The sequence below is a fragment of the Schistocerca serialis genome, chromosome 6, assembly GCF_023864345.2.
Source record: "Schistocerca serialis cubense isolate TAMUIC-IGC-003099 chromosome 6, iqSchSeri2.2, whole genome shotgun sequence".
Taxonomy (NCBI): Eukaryota; Metazoa; Arthropoda; class Insecta; order Orthoptera; family Acrididae; genus Schistocerca; species Schistocerca serialis.
This window is the reverse complement of record NC_064643.1, coordinates 671,093,850-671,112,950: the sequence shown is the minus strand read 5'-3', so window position 1 is coordinate 671,112,950 and position 19,101 is coordinate 671,093,850. Positions and strand designations below refer to the sequence as shown.

General features: G+C 46.3%; 1 protein-coding gene across 1 annotated transcript in view; it reads right to left on the bottom strand.

The window, feature by feature from the left end:
• Window positions 1-704: 704 nt before the first annotated feature.
• The window catches only part of LOC126485023 (uncharacterized), a 220,441-nt gene continuing 202,044 nt past the window's right edge, over window positions 705-19,101 (bottom strand). Inside the window, exon 5 of the mRNA XM_050108628.1 lies at window positions 705-1,000. Within this exon, the coding sequence (XP_049964585.1) occupies window positions 705-1,000 (296 nt within the window). The remainder of the gene's footprint in view (window positions 1,001-19,101) is intronic.

Genomic DNA, 19,101 nt, shown 5'->3' with positions numbered 1-19,101 from the left:
TTCTTTGTATCTTCAGTGTAGACTTGAAGTGTTGCCTCAAAAACTAGGTGCGACAGGAGGATTTAATAATTTTTAAGCCACTTTGGATGCAATTTTATCATTGAAAGTTTGGGCACATATTATCTATGAGTTCTACCAATAAATAAAAAATAGACTGAAAATTGACAGTTTCGGTCTAATTCAGGAACGCCCTCCCCTAAGTGCAAGTAAGACTTGGCCGTGCGGTCTAACGCATGGCTTTCCGGGCGGGAAGGAGCGCCATTCTTCTACACGAATCCGCCCGGTGGATTTGTATCGAGGTCCGGTGAGCCGGCCAGTCTGTGTATGGCTTTTAGGCGGTTGCCCATCTGCCTCGGCAAATGCGAGCTGGTTCCCCTTATTCCGCCTCAGCTACACTATGTCGGCGATTGCTGCGCAAACAAATTCTCCACGTACGCGTACACCACCATTACTCTACCACGCAAACATAGGGGTGTTACACTCGTCTGGTGTGAGACGTTCCCTGGGGGGTCCACCGGGGGCGAACCTCACAACAACCCTTGGTTCGGTGTGGGGCGCCGGAGGGGTGAAGTGGACCTGCGGAGGTCGTCGAAGGGGTTGCTGACCACGGTGGCTGCGGCGGGGTCAGAGCCTCTCCGTCGTTTCTAGGTCTCCGGTTAACATAGCATAATAAGACTTTGCAGGTTTCTGAAACCCAGAAAAGGCTAGAGCGCACCGTTGATGACGTGGACGCTGATGCTGGCGGGCCGCGCGTTGGACGGCACGCACGAGTAGTTGCCCGAGTGGTGTCGCTGCGCGTCCTGGACGAGCAGCTCGCTGGAGAAGGCGGCGTGGCGCACGTGGAGGCCGCGCGCCGCGTCGTAGTTGACCATGCGGCCGCCGTGGTACCAGAACACGTAGACGGGCGGCTCGGTGGCGCCGCGGAGGGCGCACACCAGCCTGAGCGCGCTGCCGCGCTTCACCAGCTTGTCCGGGCCGCCCAGCAGCTCGGCGTGCGCCTCTGCAACAGCAGGTGGTCAGTCCCAAAAGGGGCACTAGCGTCATAGGTTCTGTAAAATTAGTATTTAAACATGGCCGTTCCAGCTCGGGAGCAACCAGACATTTACTGTTCTTGTTGCAGTGTGTTATAACTAAATGTTATTACGAATTGTACACTGAGGTGAAAAAGGTCGTGGGATACCTCCGAATATCGTGTCGGAGCTCATTTTTCCCGGTATTGTTTAGCGACTTGATATGGCATTGACTCAACAAGCCATTGGAAATCTCCTGCAGAAATATTAATTCATGCTGCCTCAATATCCATTCACTGTTACGAAACTGAAGCCGTTCCAGGATGCTGTGTACGAACTTTTTGTTTTTGGTCATCAGTCTACTGACTGGTTTGATGCGGCCTGCCACGAATTCCCTTCCTGTGCTAACCTCTTCATCTCAGAGTAGCACTTGCAACCTACGTCCTCAATTATTTGCTTGACGTATTCCAATCTCTGTCTTCCTCTACAGTTTTTGCCCTCTACAGCTCCCTCTAGTACCATGGAAGTCAGTCCCTCATGTCTAAGCAGATGACCTAACATCCTGTCCCTTCTCCTTATCAGTGTTTTCCACATATTCCTTTCCTGCTTCGATTCTCTTCTGTTCCGGTTTTCCCACAGTCCATGTTTCACTACCACACAATGCTGTACTCCAGACGTACATCCTCAGAAATTTCTTCCTGAAATTAAGGCCGGTATTTGGTATTAGTAGACTTCTCTTGGCCAGAAATGCCTTTTTTGCCATAGCGAGTCTGCTTTTGATGTCCTCCTTGCTCCGTCCGTCATTGGTTATTTTACTGCCTAGGTAGCAGAATTCCTTAACTTCATTGACTTCGTGACTATCAATCCTGATGTTAAGTTTCTCGCTGTTCACATTTCTACTACTTCTCATTATCTTCGTGTTTCTCCGATTTACTCTCAAACCATACTATGTACTCATTAGACTGTTCATTCCGTTCAGCATATCATTTAATTCTTCTTCACTTTCACTCAGAATAGCAATGTCATCAGCGATTTGTATCACTGATATCCTTTCACCTTGTATTTTAATTCCACTCCTGAACCTTTCTTTTATTTCCATCATTGCTTCCTCGATGTACAGATTGAAGAGTAGGGGCGAAAGGCTACAGCCTTGTCTTACACCCTTCTTAATACGAGCACTTCGTTCTTGATCGTCCACTCTTATTATTCCCTCTTGGTTGTTGTATATATTGTATATGACTTGTCTCTCCCTATAGCTTACCCCTACTTTTTTCAGAATCTCGAACAGCTTGCACCATTTTATATCGTCAGGTCAACAAATCCTATGAAAATGTCTTGATTTTTCTTTAGCCTTGCTTCCATTATTATCCGTAACGTCAAAATTGCCTCTCTCGTCCCTTTTCCTTTCCTAAAGCCTAACTGATCGTCACCTAGCGCATTCTCAATTTTCTTTTCCATTCCTCTGTATATTGTTCTTGTAAGCAGCTTCGATGCATGAGCTGTTATGCTGATTGTGCGGTAATTCTAGCACTTGTCAGATCATGCCGTCTTCGGAATTGTGTGGATGATGCTTTTCCGAAAGTCAGATGGTATATCGCCAGACTCATATATTCTACACACCAACGTGAATAGTCGCTTTGTTGCCACTTCCCCCAATGATTTTGGAAATTCTGATAGAATGTTATCTACCCCTTCTGCCTTATTTGACCGTAAGTCCTCCAAAGCTCTTTTAAATTCCGATTCTAATACTGGATCCCCTATCTCTTCTAAATCGACTCCTGTTTCTTATTCTATCACATCAGACAAATCTTCCCCCTCATAGAGGCTTTCAATATATTCTTTCCACCTATCTGCCCTCTCCTCTGTGTTTAACAGTGGAATTCCCGTTGCACTCTTAATATTACCACCGTTGCTTTTAATGTCACCAAAGCTTGTTTTGACTTTCCTGTATGCTGAGTCTGTCCTTCCGACAATCATATCCTTTTCGATGTCTTCACATTTTTCCTGCAGCCATTTCGTCTTAGCTTCCCTGCACTTCCTATTTATTTCATTCCTCATCGACTTGTATATCTGTATTCCTGATTTTCCCGAAACATGTTTGTACTTCCTCCTTTCATCAATCAACTGAAGTATTTCTTCTGTTACCCATGGTTTCTTCGCAGCTACCTTCTTTGTACCTATGTTTTCCTTCCCAACTTCTGTGATGGCCCTTTTTAGAGATGTCCATTCCTCTTCAACTGTACTGCGTACTGCGCACTGCGCACTGCGCGATTCCTTATTGCTTTATCTATAGCGTTAGAGAACTTCAAAAGTATCGCGTCTTTCCTTATTACTTACGTATCCCACTTCTTTGCGTATTGATTCTTCCTGACTAATGTCATTAACTTCAGCCTACTCTTCATCACTACTATATTGCGCTCTGAGTCTATATCTGCTCCTGGGTACGCCTTACAATCCAGTATCTGATTTCGGAATCTCTGTCTGACCATGATGTAATCTAATTGAAATCTTCCCGGATCTCCCGGCCTTTTCCAAGTATACCTCCTGCTCTTGAGATTCTTGAACAGGGTATTCGCTATTACTACCTCAATCTTGTTACAGAACTCAATTAGTCTTTCTCCTCTTTCATTCCTTGCCCCAAGCCCATATTCTCGTGTAACCTTTTCTTCTACTCCTTCCCCTACAACTGCATTCCAGTCGCCCATGACTATTGGATTTTCGTCCCCTTTTACATACTGCCTTACCCTTTCAATATCCTCATACGCTTTCTCTATCTGATCATCTTCAGCTTGCGACGTCGGCATGTACTCCTGAACTATCGTTGTCGGTGTTGGTCTGCTGTCGATTCTGATTAGAACAACCCGGTCACTGAACCGTTCACAGTAACATACCCTCTGCCCTGCCTTCCCATTCATAACGAATCCTACACCTGTTATACCATTTTCTGCTGCTGTTGGTATTACCCGATACTTATCTGACCAGAAATCCTTCTCCTCCTTCCACTTCACTTCACTGTCCCCTACTATATCTAGATTGAGCCTTTGCCTTTCCCTTTTCAGATTTTCTTGTTTCCCTACCACGTTCAAGCTTCTGACATTCCATGCCCCGACTCGTAGAACGTTATCCATTCGTTGATTATTCAATCTTTTTCTCATGTTAACTTCCCCCTTGGCAGTCCCCTCCCGGAGATCCGAATGGGGGACTATTCCGGAATATTTTGCCAATGGACAGATCATCATGACACTTCTTCAAATACAGGCCACATGTCCTGTGGATACGCGTTACGTGTCTTTAATGCAGTGGTTTCCATTGCCTTCTGCATCCTCATGTCGTTGATCATTGCTGATTCTTCCGCCTTCAGGGGCAATTTCCCACCCATAGGACAAGAGAGTGCCCTGAACCTCTATCCGCTCCTCCGCCCTCTTTGATAAGGCCGTTGGCAGAATGAACTTACCGCTCTATTATGTCCCATAAATGTTTGACTGTACTCATGTTGGGCGATCCGGGTGGCTAAATCATTCTCTCGAACTGTCCAGAATGTTCTTCAAAACAGTGGCTAACAACGTTGGCCCAGTGACAAGACGTGAAGTCAGATAATGACTGCATACTGCCACAAAGTGGCAGAACGTAAACATTTCCAATCAACGATCTATTCAGTAAGATCAGAGAATCAAGTCTATTTCGTGTAAACCAGGCAGATGTGACCACGGGGCCGAGCACCTCGCACATGAACAGAATGCGTGCAGTAGAGACCTAAGGCAGCTAAAGCATAATGAGGGGTGGGTAGGGGTGCCCTTCTGCTAATTTCATCCACTGTTTGGTAACTGAAAGAGCTTGTGTAGGTGGTGTCCAACAATCGACAATTGTAAGCGGTGGGGACGCGGTAAGGGAGAGGGGATGGGGGATGGGTGGGCAGGATTGGAGGGTTGATAGAGCGCACTTAAAGAGCAATTATCATTTTGAGACACGTTTCTATCAAGTGTCTTGCACTGCTTGACAACTGCTAAGGAACAGAGGCATTGCTTGACAGGAATAATTACAGGTAGTGATGGACGACATGGAACACTGTACATACGGAATACAGGTCGACTTGTGTATGGAGTGCTCCAAAATTCCCCTTACACACCTGTAGGACTTCAAGAAACAAACACTTTTGATTGCAGCGTTAATTTATTTTCCTTTCATTTTGTTTCCCAAAGATATGTTTCATAGGGCCGTGATGGACGACATGAGACGCTGTACCTGCGGAATACAGGTGGACTTGTATACAGAGTGCTCTAAAATTCCCCTTAAACACTTGTAGGACTTGAAGAAAGAATGTCTCCACTGCAGCGTTAATTTCTTTTCCTTTCATGTTATTTCCTAAAGACCTGATTAGAAAACTACAGCGAAATGCAGGAAGATCTGCAGCGGATAGAGACTTGGTGCAGGGAGCGGCAACTGACCCTTAACATAGACAAATGTAATGTATTGCGATTACATAGAAAGAAGGATCCCTTACTGTATGATTATACGATAGCGGAACAAACACTGGTAGCAGTTACTTCTGTAAAATATCTGGGAGTATGCGTGCGGAATGATTTGAAGTAGAATGATCATATAAAATTAATTGTTGGTAAGGCGGGCACCCGGTTGAGATTCATTGGGAGAGTTCTTAGAAAATGTAGTCCATCAACAAAGGAGGTGGCTTAAAAAACGCTCGTTCTACCTATACTTGAGTATTGCTCATCAGTGTGGGTTCCGTAACAGGTCGGGTAGACACAGGAGGTAGAGAGGGTCCAAAGAAGAGCGACACATTTCGTCACAGAGTTATTTGGTATGCGTGATAGCGTTATGGAGATGTTTAGCAAACTCAAGCGGTAGACTCTGCAAGAGAGGCGCTCTGCATCGCGGTGTAGCTTGCTGTCCCGGTTTCGAGAGGGTGCATTTCTGGATGAGGTATCGAATATATTACTTCCCCCTACTTTTACCTCCCGAGGAGATCACGAATGCAAAATTAGACAGATTCGAGCGCGCACGGAGGCTTTCCGGCAGTCGTTATTCCCGCGATACATATGCGACTGGAACAGGAAAGGGAGTTAATGACAGTGGCACGTAAAGTGCCCTCCGCCACACACCGTTGGGTGGCTTGCGGAGTATAAATGTAGATATAGACATAACTATTTAGAGATCTTTGGATTGGCCTACGGAACAAATTCAAAATTTAATAATTTAGGCGTGAGCTCATTTCGTGAGACTGTCTTACCAAGAAAATATAAAAGAAATTACTAATATTCCCAGCAGTTAAATGCCCCTTGTTAAAGCTTAATAAACTCTTGTTGTTTACATATGCAGTACGATGTGTGCAGCCTGAATATGTAGAACTTCGGCACGTTTGTGGACAATATTTACTGTAGCCCTGATCCCGTTAGGTTTGCACTTGACTACGCCACAGGCTGCAATGAGATAATCTGCAGTTTCCTTCTAATTTCTAATGAGGGTTGTCAAGTTGTCATCTTCTAAAAATATCTGATGATCATCCTACGTTTTAATCTATTTTATGGGACACCGCGCAATATTTTCAAGGCAGGCTGGGGTGCACGAGCGGTTCTAGGCGCTTCAGTCTGGAACCGCGCAATCGCTACGGTCTCAGGTTCGTATCCTGCCTCGGGCATGGATATGTATGATGTCCTTAGGTTAGTTATGTTTAAGTAGTTCTACGTTCTAGGGGACTGATGACCTCAGAAGTTAAGTCCAAACTTGCTCAGAGCCATTTGAAACATTTCAGTGTTTCCGAGGCTTTGACATGGGCCTTTACCTGCTGGGATATTTAATGCGCAGTATCTAATGTACAGACCACTACCAAAATATAAGTTCTTTTATGTTCGCTTTGTAATCCAGTCTGAATAAATGGAGTCACTCCACTATTACGAAATTTTGTATTTCTTCAGACGGCCAATCCGAAGATGCGTTAATAAAGGTGAAACCCGTCATTGGGAAACAAAAAAATTTGACTCGGCAACCAGGATTGCCTGTTTCTTCATATCACACATACTGGTTGCTTTATCAACCCAGGAATGAGCTAGGAAAAGTACAGTGTGAGCACAAAGTCTGCCCCTGATTATAAAAATTTGTAACAGAATAACGGTTTGACATAATAAGTTACATTTGATGCCATTAGATACCTTAGTGTTGTTAGTTTCTTTTAAGTTAGCATTCCAGTTCCCTCCAGGTATTTCGTAAAATGCGTTCTGTCACAGTAACCAGAGCAGCTTGTACCCTAGCCTTCAAGTTCGTCGACGTCAGCAACTGGTGTGACGAAGACTCTGTCCTTGATGTAACCCCAGAAAAGAAAGTCAAGGGGCTTAATGTCTGCAGAGCTGGGTGGCTAGGATGATGGACCGTTCCTTCCAATCCACCTATCTGGACATTACTCCCCTCTCCAGACATTACGCCCCCTGACTTTTTTTCTGTTGCTGTATCAAGGACTGACTCTTTGTCACACCAGTTGCTGACGTCGACGAACTGAAGGCTAGGATACAAGCTGCTGTGGGTACTGAGACAGAACGCATGGGCGGGGGGGGGGGGGGGGCTGTCGCTTACATGTGATCGGATGATGTCATTTGCCTTTTTCTCTGGCCTGACTAAAGCTCATTCTCGTTTTTATGTGTGTTAGTGCAACATGATTCAGTACACGTTTGGAGAATACACTGACATGATCCTTCAGTACGGCAAAGCTCACGGTAAGGGAGCAGCTCGACCATCCAACAACAAGTTTTAGGAGTGTTGTTGGATGCTGTGCCATTGAACGTCCGTTAAGCCACGCGGTTTCGGAATGACTGCACACCACTCACTTTTCACTTCGTGTTCGGGAACGTATGGAATACCCATTGGGACACAGATGGATAGCCCGAGGTGATCCAGTCGCATGCCCTCCACGATCATCGGAGTTGACTTCGTTGGACTTTATCCTCTGGGGTCAGATGAGGAGTTTGGTTTGTAAGAGGCTACAGAGACAGAACAAGATTTACTGCCACGAGTGGTGGTCACTGAAGGACAGATTGCGGAGACACCATATATGATAAGATTGTTTCTACCACAACATCATTCGTTGTTGGAACGTGTGCACCTAACGAGGTGTTCGTCACACCGAACCTTGCTTGCAGTGGATCAGAATCCTAGTCTCCTTATGAAAGGAAAAAAATATGTTCGACTGTTAACAAGAGTGTTGTGTATCTTGAAGTTTTCCCGGCGTATTGATTGGTCCATCATATTTCGGGCTTGCATCCGGATCACGCTGACATCTTGGCACGATATTTCGGCTAACAAACATGCAGCCATCTTCAGGTGAGTACGAGACTGAAGATTACTGGTGCGCGTCGTTCTATATATACCGAAATTGGCGCGGCAGCGCCTGCGCAGTGGAGAAGGCTAATACCGCGCCCCCTATCTAATTTGGCGCGCTCTGCAGCAGAAGCGGGCCGCGCATGCGTAGTGGTGTACCTACATTTGCGCTATCTGTCGTAAGGCGCCTTCGCGCAGCTGAGGCGCGGTAGTCGAAAGTATAAAATCAATTTTCGTCAGCCGTCGCACTAGATGCAGACCCATGTCTCTGTGAAGCGATTAAAGAAATTGCAGGATTCCATGCTTTATCGATCTGAAAGCCGCCGTCTCGATTAATAAGATCTTTTGCCAATCGTATCTCCACGGACTCCTTGATAATGGATTCCCAAAAAGATCTAGTTGTCGCTAAAATTTTTGTTCCACAATAATCCATGGGGTGACCCGTCGAAATACAGTGTTCTGCTATGACTGATTTGTTGGGCTGTAGTAGACGTGTGTGGCGCTCATGCTCCACGCATCTTTCCCGTACTGTGCGAGTAGTTTGGCCAATGTAGGATTTACCACATTGACAAGGGATCTTATATATACCCGCCTTCCTCAGACCCAGATCGTCCTTCACAGAGCCAAGCAAAGCAGATATTTTCGTAGGTGGTCGGAAGATCACTTTAACACAATGATTCTTTAAAATCCTTCCTATTTTAGAGGAGAGGTTACCCACATACGGAAGAAACGCCCTGGACCTGACCACCTCTTTGTCTTCTTCTTCTTGTTTCTCTTTACATTTCTTCTTTGTTACAGCTGTGCGAATTTGGCGTGTAGAATATCCATTCTCCCTGAAGACGGATTGCAAATGTTCTAATTCTTTAGGAAGGCTGTCCCTATCAGGTACCACATGTGCCCGGTGCACCAGAGTACGCAGCAAACCCATGGTTTGTGCAGGGATGGTGGCAGCTTGTCGCCTGCAAATACAGATCTGTGTGTGTGGGCTTCCGGTAGGTGGAGTGCCCCAAAGATCCATCGGTTTTACGATTGGTGCACCGGGCACATGTGGTATCTGATAAGGACAGCCTTTCCCACCACGTGGGAAAACAGGATACCATACATAAAGAACTTTCACGCTTGACGTACGTCAGACTCCCAACATAAATCCTGATATTGGATTCTCATTAAGGAATATGCCCTCCTTGGTCACTAAAACACATTTTGCGCCTTTAATTCACGATGAAAAAAGTGTTAAATAATCCTTAGGGTTATCGACCCATACCATTGTCAAGGCGGTTATCAGTTTCTGCACGGCTTAGGGAGGGGATTTTCGTTCAGCAATATGTCTGCCAAGATTATCCCGCCAATTATTGATAGCGTTTATGTCCGAGGGGCTTCGCAGGCCATTTAATCTGTTCATTACCTTCACTTTTCAAGATGTCCGAAACCTCTTGAGTCCTGTGTGGGAGGGCATTGTCGTCCGTAACCAGGCGGTCTGGACCTAACTCACCTGTATACATTGTTATGAATAATCTTCCTTCAATACCGCTGTGCCGTAACGGTACATCGCGCAAGAATATGCAACGACGTTGAGGAATGGCCGTAGTGTTCGCCCGTATCACAACGTCTCGGCCATACCGATGACATTCAAGAACATTCCTCTCTCTCTCCACACTACCGTACATGCACCTTATTCGGCGATGCATTTAAGAAGCTTCCAGGCGTTCAGACCAGCCTGATTAAACCGCCGCGATTCGGTTTTTGTGGAGATCCGTGCACCGGTAGCGGCTGCAATGTCTGCAGCAATTAGAATAGGACTGTAGTTGCCCTTTTCGGCACTAGGGCTACGTATCGATCCTCTGCGACCTACGGCCAACTTTCGCATTGCGCCTTTTTTTAATGGTAGGTTCAAATGGTTCAAATGGCTCAGAGCACTATGGGACTTAACATCTGAGGTTATCAGTCCCCTGGAACTTAGAACTACTTAAACCTAACTAACCTAAGGACATCACACACATCCATGCCCGAGGCAGAATTCGAACCTACGACCGGAGTGGTCGCGCGGTTCCAGACTGAAGCGCCTTGAACCGCTGGGCCACACCGGCACGACATTTTTCGGTCCACGCATTACTGTGGTCACAGTAATAACAATCTGTCCGGTTTCGAGCCGTCCAGCAGCTCTTCCACGATTGCAAGCACTCAAATGATGTATTGAAGACCAGTTGCCGTACCACACGGAATGCAGCACTAACCGCCTCCACAACAAGTTTCGTCAAACACTGTACTGCGTGAAATGTAGAACACATACAGTGTGTTCGTGCACAGGATTGCTACAGTCAACATGTCTCATCCTCTAAATCGTTTTCTACTTTCTATGGTCGAGTGTTCCGTAAAAGTTGCTGGACATTCCGCAGCGATCGACAGCTTTTCGTTAGCAGTCGTCAAGCAGTTGAAAAGGATCTTCGTGCAAGATTCTCGTAGTTTCCCTACTTTTACTGTGCTTAACCAATTTAAATTTAAAAATGTATAAGGAAATTTAGATACGGATATCACAAAGACGCGATTGCGGAATATTCCCTACACAACTTGTCAGCTTACCGCAACGACTGGGGAATTGTGTGAAAATGTAAGGGAAAAAAAAAGTGATGATACTGTAAGGTAGACCAGACAATTTGTATCCATGGCTGACAAATTGAGTTTGGATTGTACACACACACACACACACACACACATATATATATATATATATATATATATATATATATATATATATATATATATCGTAACCTTTGAAAATGGCTTCTGCTGAAAAATTAATTAGTACTGTGGTTCATACTACGTTGAGTCTCTGACTGCATTAAAGTTGGTCGCAATACCTCATAGAAATTTATGCAGTTTCCTGAAAAATATTCAAATTCATTTAAACAGTAACATGGAATAATCCTAGTGTTGTTGAAGCTTCTTTCTTGGGGTTGGGTTGGGTTGTTTTGGTGGAGGAGACCAGACAGCGAGGTGACCGGTCTCATCGGATTAGGATAGGACGGAGAAGGAAGTCGGCCGTGCCCTTTCAAAGGAACCGTCCTGGCATTTGCCTGGAGTGACTTAGGGAAATCTCGGAAAACCTAAATCAGGGTTGCCGGACCCGTGATTCAAAAAATGGTTCAAATGGCTCTGAGCACTATGGGGCTTAACATCTGTGGTCATCAGTCCCCTAGAACTTAGAACTACTTAAACCTAACTAACCTAAGGACAGCACACACATCCATGCCCGAGGCAGGATTCGAACCTGCGACCGTAGCAGTCGCGCGGTTCCGGACTGAGCGCCATAACCGCGAGACCACCGCGGCCGGCCCCGTGATTCAACCGTCGTCCTCCCGAATGCCAGTCCAGTGTGCTAACCACTGTACCACCTCGTGATCTGTTCTTGTCCGTGATTAATAAGGAAATCTAATTCTACCTTGAGCAAACACAATTTTTCTTTTTTTTTAGTGCCAAAACATGTTGCAGAGAAGTTTCTCCATCTTCACTTGCTTCGTTTGTTCTCTGCTAAATAAAGTATACAGAAATAGTGCATTGTAATATGTAACATTTCTTGAGGTTATGATATTTACATTGACGAAGCTACTGACAGAAATATTAATAACGTACATATATACATTGGTATTACATACTGGTGTTTGTATCATTCTGTAATATTTTCATCAGAGCCGGCCTAAAATTTGGCAAAAATGTGATAAACGCTGAATAACTTGCAGATGATAAAATGTCAGGCAATAATCTTAGCTGTGCAGCGTATATCAGACAACCATGGGAACACCATTGAGTTGCACTAATTATTTTACCTGTAAATTTTTTTGTCAGTTTTTTCACTAATGTCAATACTACAGCCTCAAAAACTGTTACGTATTACAATGTATAATTTCTTTATATGTTATTTATCGAACAGTAAATAAGCCCAGTGAAGTGTTTCTGAAACATTTTTGGGTACTAAAACAAGAAAAATTGAGAATGAGATCTTCACTCTGCAGCGGAGTGTGCGCTGATATGAAACTTCCTGGCAGATTAAAACTGTGTGCCCGACCGAGACACGAACTCGGGACCTGTGCCTTTCGCGGGCAAGTGCTCTACCAACTTTTTTTTTTTTTTTTGCCCGGCTCCCAGAACTAAAAATACATGTTGACTGTGGATATTGAAAGAAAGACACATTCCCTTTTTTTTTTTTTTTTTTTGTGTGTATCCAATGTCAGGCTTACCACCTTTGCTGACATACATGTTGTTGTACTATCGCATAAATAGTGCCTACAAAGTCCATTGTTGACAAATAGTGGCTAGTTAGAAAATTAATTAATTGAGGAAATGAATAAAACTGAAAATGCTCAAATGAAAGACATGAAGACATTGCGGATAGTACTACCACAAAAGAAACATGCTCCTGTAGCAATGAAATGAAATTCGTGTCGGGGGCGACACCTGCTCACGACCCGACGTTCGATAGAGCGAGAGAGCCATCTATCGACTCGTTCTCCAGACGTTGGTGTAAGACTGGGTCGTCTTCTCGAAATTAACTAAGGGTCCGTAAGTGTGATCGATGTCTATCTCGGCTTCTTCGTCTATCTCATCTCTCACCCGTCACACCCCATCTGGCCGGCGGGTCGGTAAATGTAAGTCGCAAGTAATTAGCGAAGTCTTGCCTATATTTCTTATGCTGTTGCAGCTTCGTGTGTCCATCCAGGAGAAAATGCCAAAAATCAATTTTGTCCTTTTCCGATTCGTTATACACGTAGCCCACCACCATTCCCCGCACCCATGTCACTACATTGGTTTTTTGGACCGGGAAATAAGATTCTTGGGGGAAAAAAAGCGTGTCTGATGAAATTGTGTGAGGGGTGGAGCGTAACAGGAACGCCAATATCTGTTGTGCCAAGTGCCACACTGCAGCCGTCCCACTACATGCTAAACGATGTTCATCAGTGTCCACTGTTGCGCAGCCTAAACATAGTGGAGTGTCTGCCAAATGAATCGCGTGCCGCCGTTGATTCGTTGCGAACTTCCTATTTATCACCACATACCATGTTGAGCGTACCGACGTTGGGAGGGAAACGTTCCGTATAACGCGCCATATCTGTCGCCAGTTCTTGTCTGGGTACTTCTTTTCCAGGGTATTCCTGGGGCACCGGCGCAGTAAGAGTTGGTATACGTCTCGCGTCGTCGGTAGTCGTGTTGTTGGGAAGGAATCTCTGACATAGCTAAGCTCCAAAAAAAAAAAAGACTTGAAATGTGACAGCTTCGGTGAAATATGGCCCACATCGACTGGGGGCAGCATTGAAGTGGGCGCTAGTACATCGGCCAACGCACCCGAGATATTGCGAAATTGACCGCACCACTGCCGGAAAATCGTACTGACGAATAACGCCCGTGCCTTTTCATATACGTTCACTAGACCAAGTCCACCCTCTCCAGGTGGTAGCGTAAGCGTTGTGTATCGGATCTTAAACAGGCGTCCCACACTCACGTAGGTTCCGAAAGTTGCTTGTATCCGTGATGCCATTGTGCGCGTTAAAGGCAGGACATGCGCTACGTGAGTGAGTCTCGGTGCTAGGTATACGTTAACATAGGTCACCCTCTGAATCATATCCAACGCTCTTAATTTCTGTAACAGCACCATTGTCCGCATCAGCTTCAATATGCGTCGGTAGTTATCCGCTGCTGTCCGCTGCACATCCGTGTGGAACGTAATACCTAGGCATTTGATGGTCTTAACTAAGATGAGCGGGCCTTCCTCCCCCGGTTGTAATCCTCGACCGACATTCATGCAGCGTGATTTTTGTAGATTAAGCACGCTTCCTGCCGCCATCCCGTATCGCTGTATCCATGCCAACGCCGTACGTACTTCTTCGCCTGTCCGTGCCACCAGCATCACATCGTCAGCATAAGCGCGGCAATGAAAGGTCAGTTGTGGCAACGGCACTCCCTCCAACCGTCTTCGGAGACCATATAGACAGGGTTCCAAAGCCATTGCATACAAAAATATCGAAAGGGGGCAACCTTGACGAACTGACCTTGAAATAACAATGTAGTCAGTGCCCCGCCCATTCACCGAGACCTTTGATCGTACGCCGTGTAACAGTCGCATGATCACTAGGATGAAGGCCTGTGGGATTCCCAATCTGCCCATCACCGCATGCAAAAAGGTATGATCCACTCTGTCGAATGCATGATCGAAGTCAATAGCGACGAGTGCCCCACGCACTCGGCATGCCGCTGCTAATGCGATGATATCTCGGTAGTCACTGAGCGCCGTATGTACGTTTCTCTTACCGCCGAGGCAAGTTTGATCTATGAGGAGTCTATCAGAAAGCGAAGACCGCAGGCGAGCCCCAAGGATGCGCGCGAAAATCTTATAGTCGCAGTTCAAGAGAGTGAGTGGTCTATAATCTCCTGGATTTCTGCCACCGCGTGGTTTGGGTATTGGGATGATGATACCCACCGTGAATTCGGCAGGTATCTCAGTCTGCGGTAACAGGAGTTCGTTGTACATCTGAATCCAGGTCCGTCCCATGAGGTATGCAAAGGCGCGGTAAAATTCAATTGGGAAGCCGTCTTGTCCTGGGGACTTGTTCGGAGCCCCCCTGGCAATTGCGTCTGTCAGCTCGTCCTCTGTTATCGCTGTGAGGAAAGTCTCTGCATCCAGTGGTGGTCCTGTATCTGGCATTTCCGAGATGACATCATGTAGCGTATCGTGGTTCACATGTACAGGTCCATATAACTGGCGGAAATAGTCGGTAAACACATGCGCAATATCACGCTGGTGCTCAACTTGCTGGCCAGTTTCAGAGATTAGTTCCCTGATCAATGTCCTGTGTCGTCGTTGGCGTTCACGTACCACGTGGTGCATGGAGGGGGTTTCGGCAGCAACTGTGTCCGCCAATCTCGCCCGGACCATTATACCTTCCATTCTTAGTCTCGTCAGCTGTAATAACTTGGCTTTTATCCTGCGCATGGCCGTGTGCCTTTCCGGCGATGGTTGTTGGGTCATCAGCTCCCTCAGGGCTGTAAAATAAAAATCAGCCGTTGTGCGGTTCCACTGCGATTTGTCCTGCCCGTATCGTATCAACGTTCTCCGTAACGTTGGTTTTGCGCATTTAATCCACCACTGAAGAACCGAGGTGTATGCTCGTTGGCGGCGAACGCAGGTCTCCCAGGCCGCCTCTATCGACCGGTGACATTCAGTCTCACGTAAAAGTGCACAATTCATTTTCCAGTGACCTTTACTCCGCCATATCTTCTGACGCGTTAGTGAAATCGTACAGACGTACGCCATGTGATCCGTAAAAGCCGCTGGCCAGATTTCGGCATCCAGTATCGCCGTCCGTAGAGCTCGTGTCACATACACTCTATCAAGTCTACTCGCCGAGTGTCCCGTGACAAACGTATAACCCGGTCTGTCACCATGCTGCAGTTCCCAGGTATCCAGAAGCGCCATTTCGGTAATCAACGCACGCAGTTCCATTCATGGCACATAATGAGGTACTTGGTCCTTTTTGTCGACGACACAATTAAAGTCGCCGCCCACTATATAGTTATCAAAGCGTCCAGCGAACAACGGTGCTATCTCTTCGGTGTAAAAAGTCGCCCATTCTCTTCGTTTTGTGGAGCCAGATGGTGCGTATCAATTGATGAAACGAACGCCGTCGACAGTGATCGCTATGCCGCGTGCCGAAGGGAGAGACTTGACGTCCTCCACTCCTATTCCTTCCCTGGTGAGAATCGCCTCACCGCATCCACTTTCATCGTGCACTGAATAATGTGCCTCGTAACCGTAGAACTCTGGCGGCGATGTCAAACGCACTTCTTGTAGGAGTACAATATCCACGTCCGCAGAGCGTAACATATCTTTCAGCATTTGAATTTGAAGCGGTGTCCGTATGCCATTAATGTTTATCGTGGCAATGCGGTACGCCTGGCTGGTGTTAATCAGTTGTAGGGCGGTGTCAATAAGCGTCCATCTGCACCCCCGGCGCTCGTCAACACACTAAGTTGGTCAACATTTCCCGACCCCTCCCGGCCTCTGGCCAGGACTGTCCTCAATCGTCGCGTTCGTATTTTCATCCTGTTCCTGTTGGTCCATTTCTTGCGCCCAGTCCCCCAGCATATTTCCGGAACTGGTCGAAGGATGGGAGGTAACGTTGTCATCGCTCTGATGTTGGACAGTTGTCATATACACTTCCGCCTTCCGGTCACCAGAAGGAGAGTTCAAGTTATCGTCGCTGTGTAGTTCCTGCATCGTCATCTCGGTATCTGTTGAATCCACTGGTCTCAGGTCGATACTGTCGTTGTCGTCCACTGTCCCCTCGGGACTATGGCTATCGTCAGCAGAAGTCAGTCGACGCTTCTTTCTTCTCTTCGGCGAACGCTGTTTCCGTTGCCTGGCATCCGCATCGGTTGTTGGGGTTGCGTATCCTCCGTCTCGGGCCTGGCCTATCACGCTCTTGGTGGAAGCACTGGCAGCCACCACGGATGAGCCTGTAGCGGCCGTCAGCTGCATCTCTTCTGTGGTGTCCTGTGTCTGCTGTGGTGGGACCGGTGGTCGGAGTTCCAGTCCGTTGGTGTCCATGTTCTCTATAGGGGGCAGCTGCTGGTGCCCATCGGAAGTCTCCCTCACGTCGCCTCTCAGGGCTTCCACAAAGGTCAACGGTAAGACAGTCGTCGGTTGTGGCGCCTGAACGTCATCCCGTGGAGTTTGCACTAAACGTCGCTGGAGGCATTCCGAGCGGACGTGACCTTCTTTCCCGCACCCCGAGCAAGTGCGAGGTTGTTCATCATAGATTATAATCGCTCGGCAACCTCCTATGTACAAATAAGAGGGGACGTGCTTGCGCAGTTATATCCGTATTTGTCTCACACCATTTAAAACGGGGTACGTGGTAAAACTCGTCCATTTTTCGGCCACTTGGGATAGAACTGTACCGTATGGTCGAAAGGCGTCGGTAACAAGTTCAGACGGGACCTCAAACGGAAGTTCGAAGACTCGTATAGTGCGGATCCCCATTCCCGCGTGATCGACTGTAACCGCACCAACATTCCCGTCGGCATGACAGAAACGATACCCGTTCGGTGATCGTTGTAGAAGTCTTTCGCAAGCAGCCTCGTCAACAAGCTTGACATAGACGACGCTTGAAACGAGCGATAAATTGATTCCCACGATTTCCTGTGGATCGATTTTTACCTCATCTCTGAAGAAACGTTCAATCTCGTGTGCCTTTGGTCGTGTATAGTCGTTCGCAAAACTGAACTTCAAAGTCGTTTTTCTGTACGAGTGTGCCATCTCGTTCTAGACTCACAACACCGCACACGCGAAGCTGCTCCGGCGTAAACAAACAGGCGCGCGCACCACAGCGCGGCCGGCAGGCAACACGGTCCGCACTGTGTCACTGCCGAAGGCAGACTGCCAACTGAGCTACCGAAGCACGACTAACGCCCGCTACTCACAGCTTTATTTCTGCCAGTATCTCGCCTCCTACCTTCCAAACTTTACAGAAGCTCTCCTGCTTTTTAAGAAAAATTGAGTATGTTCAAAGCAGAAACACATTTCCTCAAAACAACATTGTGACATAAAACATGTATTGACTTTCATCAACTTTTGAACTACATATACGATGTGATTCTTCAATATTTTCCAGCGTATTTGTTCATCAAACTGTCCAAGGCTGTACTTACCGTTTCGGTAAATCGCCGAACAGACATGTCAATATCGCAGGTGCGCTGAGGGACAGAGCTGCTACAGTCGCGCGACCGACTCACACTGTGCCTAATTAACGAGACACTCAGCAAACACAACGATCTGGCGGACAGAATAACTACGTCTACGCTACCGCAGACGCCACCGCCGTTGATCGTACGGCCGCCGAAACGCGCCCTCGGAAGCGCACTACGTAACAAAAGGTTCGCGGCTGGTGGGGAGCACAAGTCAGGGGCGTGACGCCAAAACCGAACTTCGTCATCGCCATATTCAGTGGGTTAGTTTATTGTCTGTTACATAACGTGTCTAATCCCCTAAAACATTTTTCCCGTTAGACGCTATGAACCTGCACTACACCTGAAGACTGTTCGATCAACTGTTGGAATGTCTATTTCTCGGCTACACTATCATCGCAGATTATTAGGATATCCTTTGCAGTACACACATGTGTATCACAATTATATGTCTTTACATATATCTCCATAGATACATCATAACTCATTATATTTCTTTCTATGTGTATATATTGAAATCAATGCACCATTAAACTATTTACTGAAATAATCCTCATCAAAATCATCATCACAAATAGTACAAGTTTCGGTTATCTCAGATTCACCTGTTGTTTCATTCTTACTTCTGGAATAATTTTCCTTCGTTCCTGGCTGCTATGTATAGCACCCACAGCTTCCTCTCTCTTGTTCTTCTATTCAGGATGTTGCTTATTTTATTTCGGTTTTCAATACATCTTTTTCTGGCTTCTTGTTCGTGGATAAATGTACCCATTCTCTTTCTGTGCACTATTACCCCGGCCCGTTGTTACACATTAATGTGATCTGATTGTGTTTGTCACAAATGTTATATACAGGATGTTACAAAAAGGTACGGCCAAACTTTCAGAAAACATTCCTCAAACACAAATAAAGAAAAGATGTTATGTGGACACGTGTTCGGAAACGGTTAATTTCCATGTTAGAGCTCATTTTAGTTTCTTCCACCTACGCTCAATGGAGCATGTTATCATGATTTCATACAGGATACTCTACC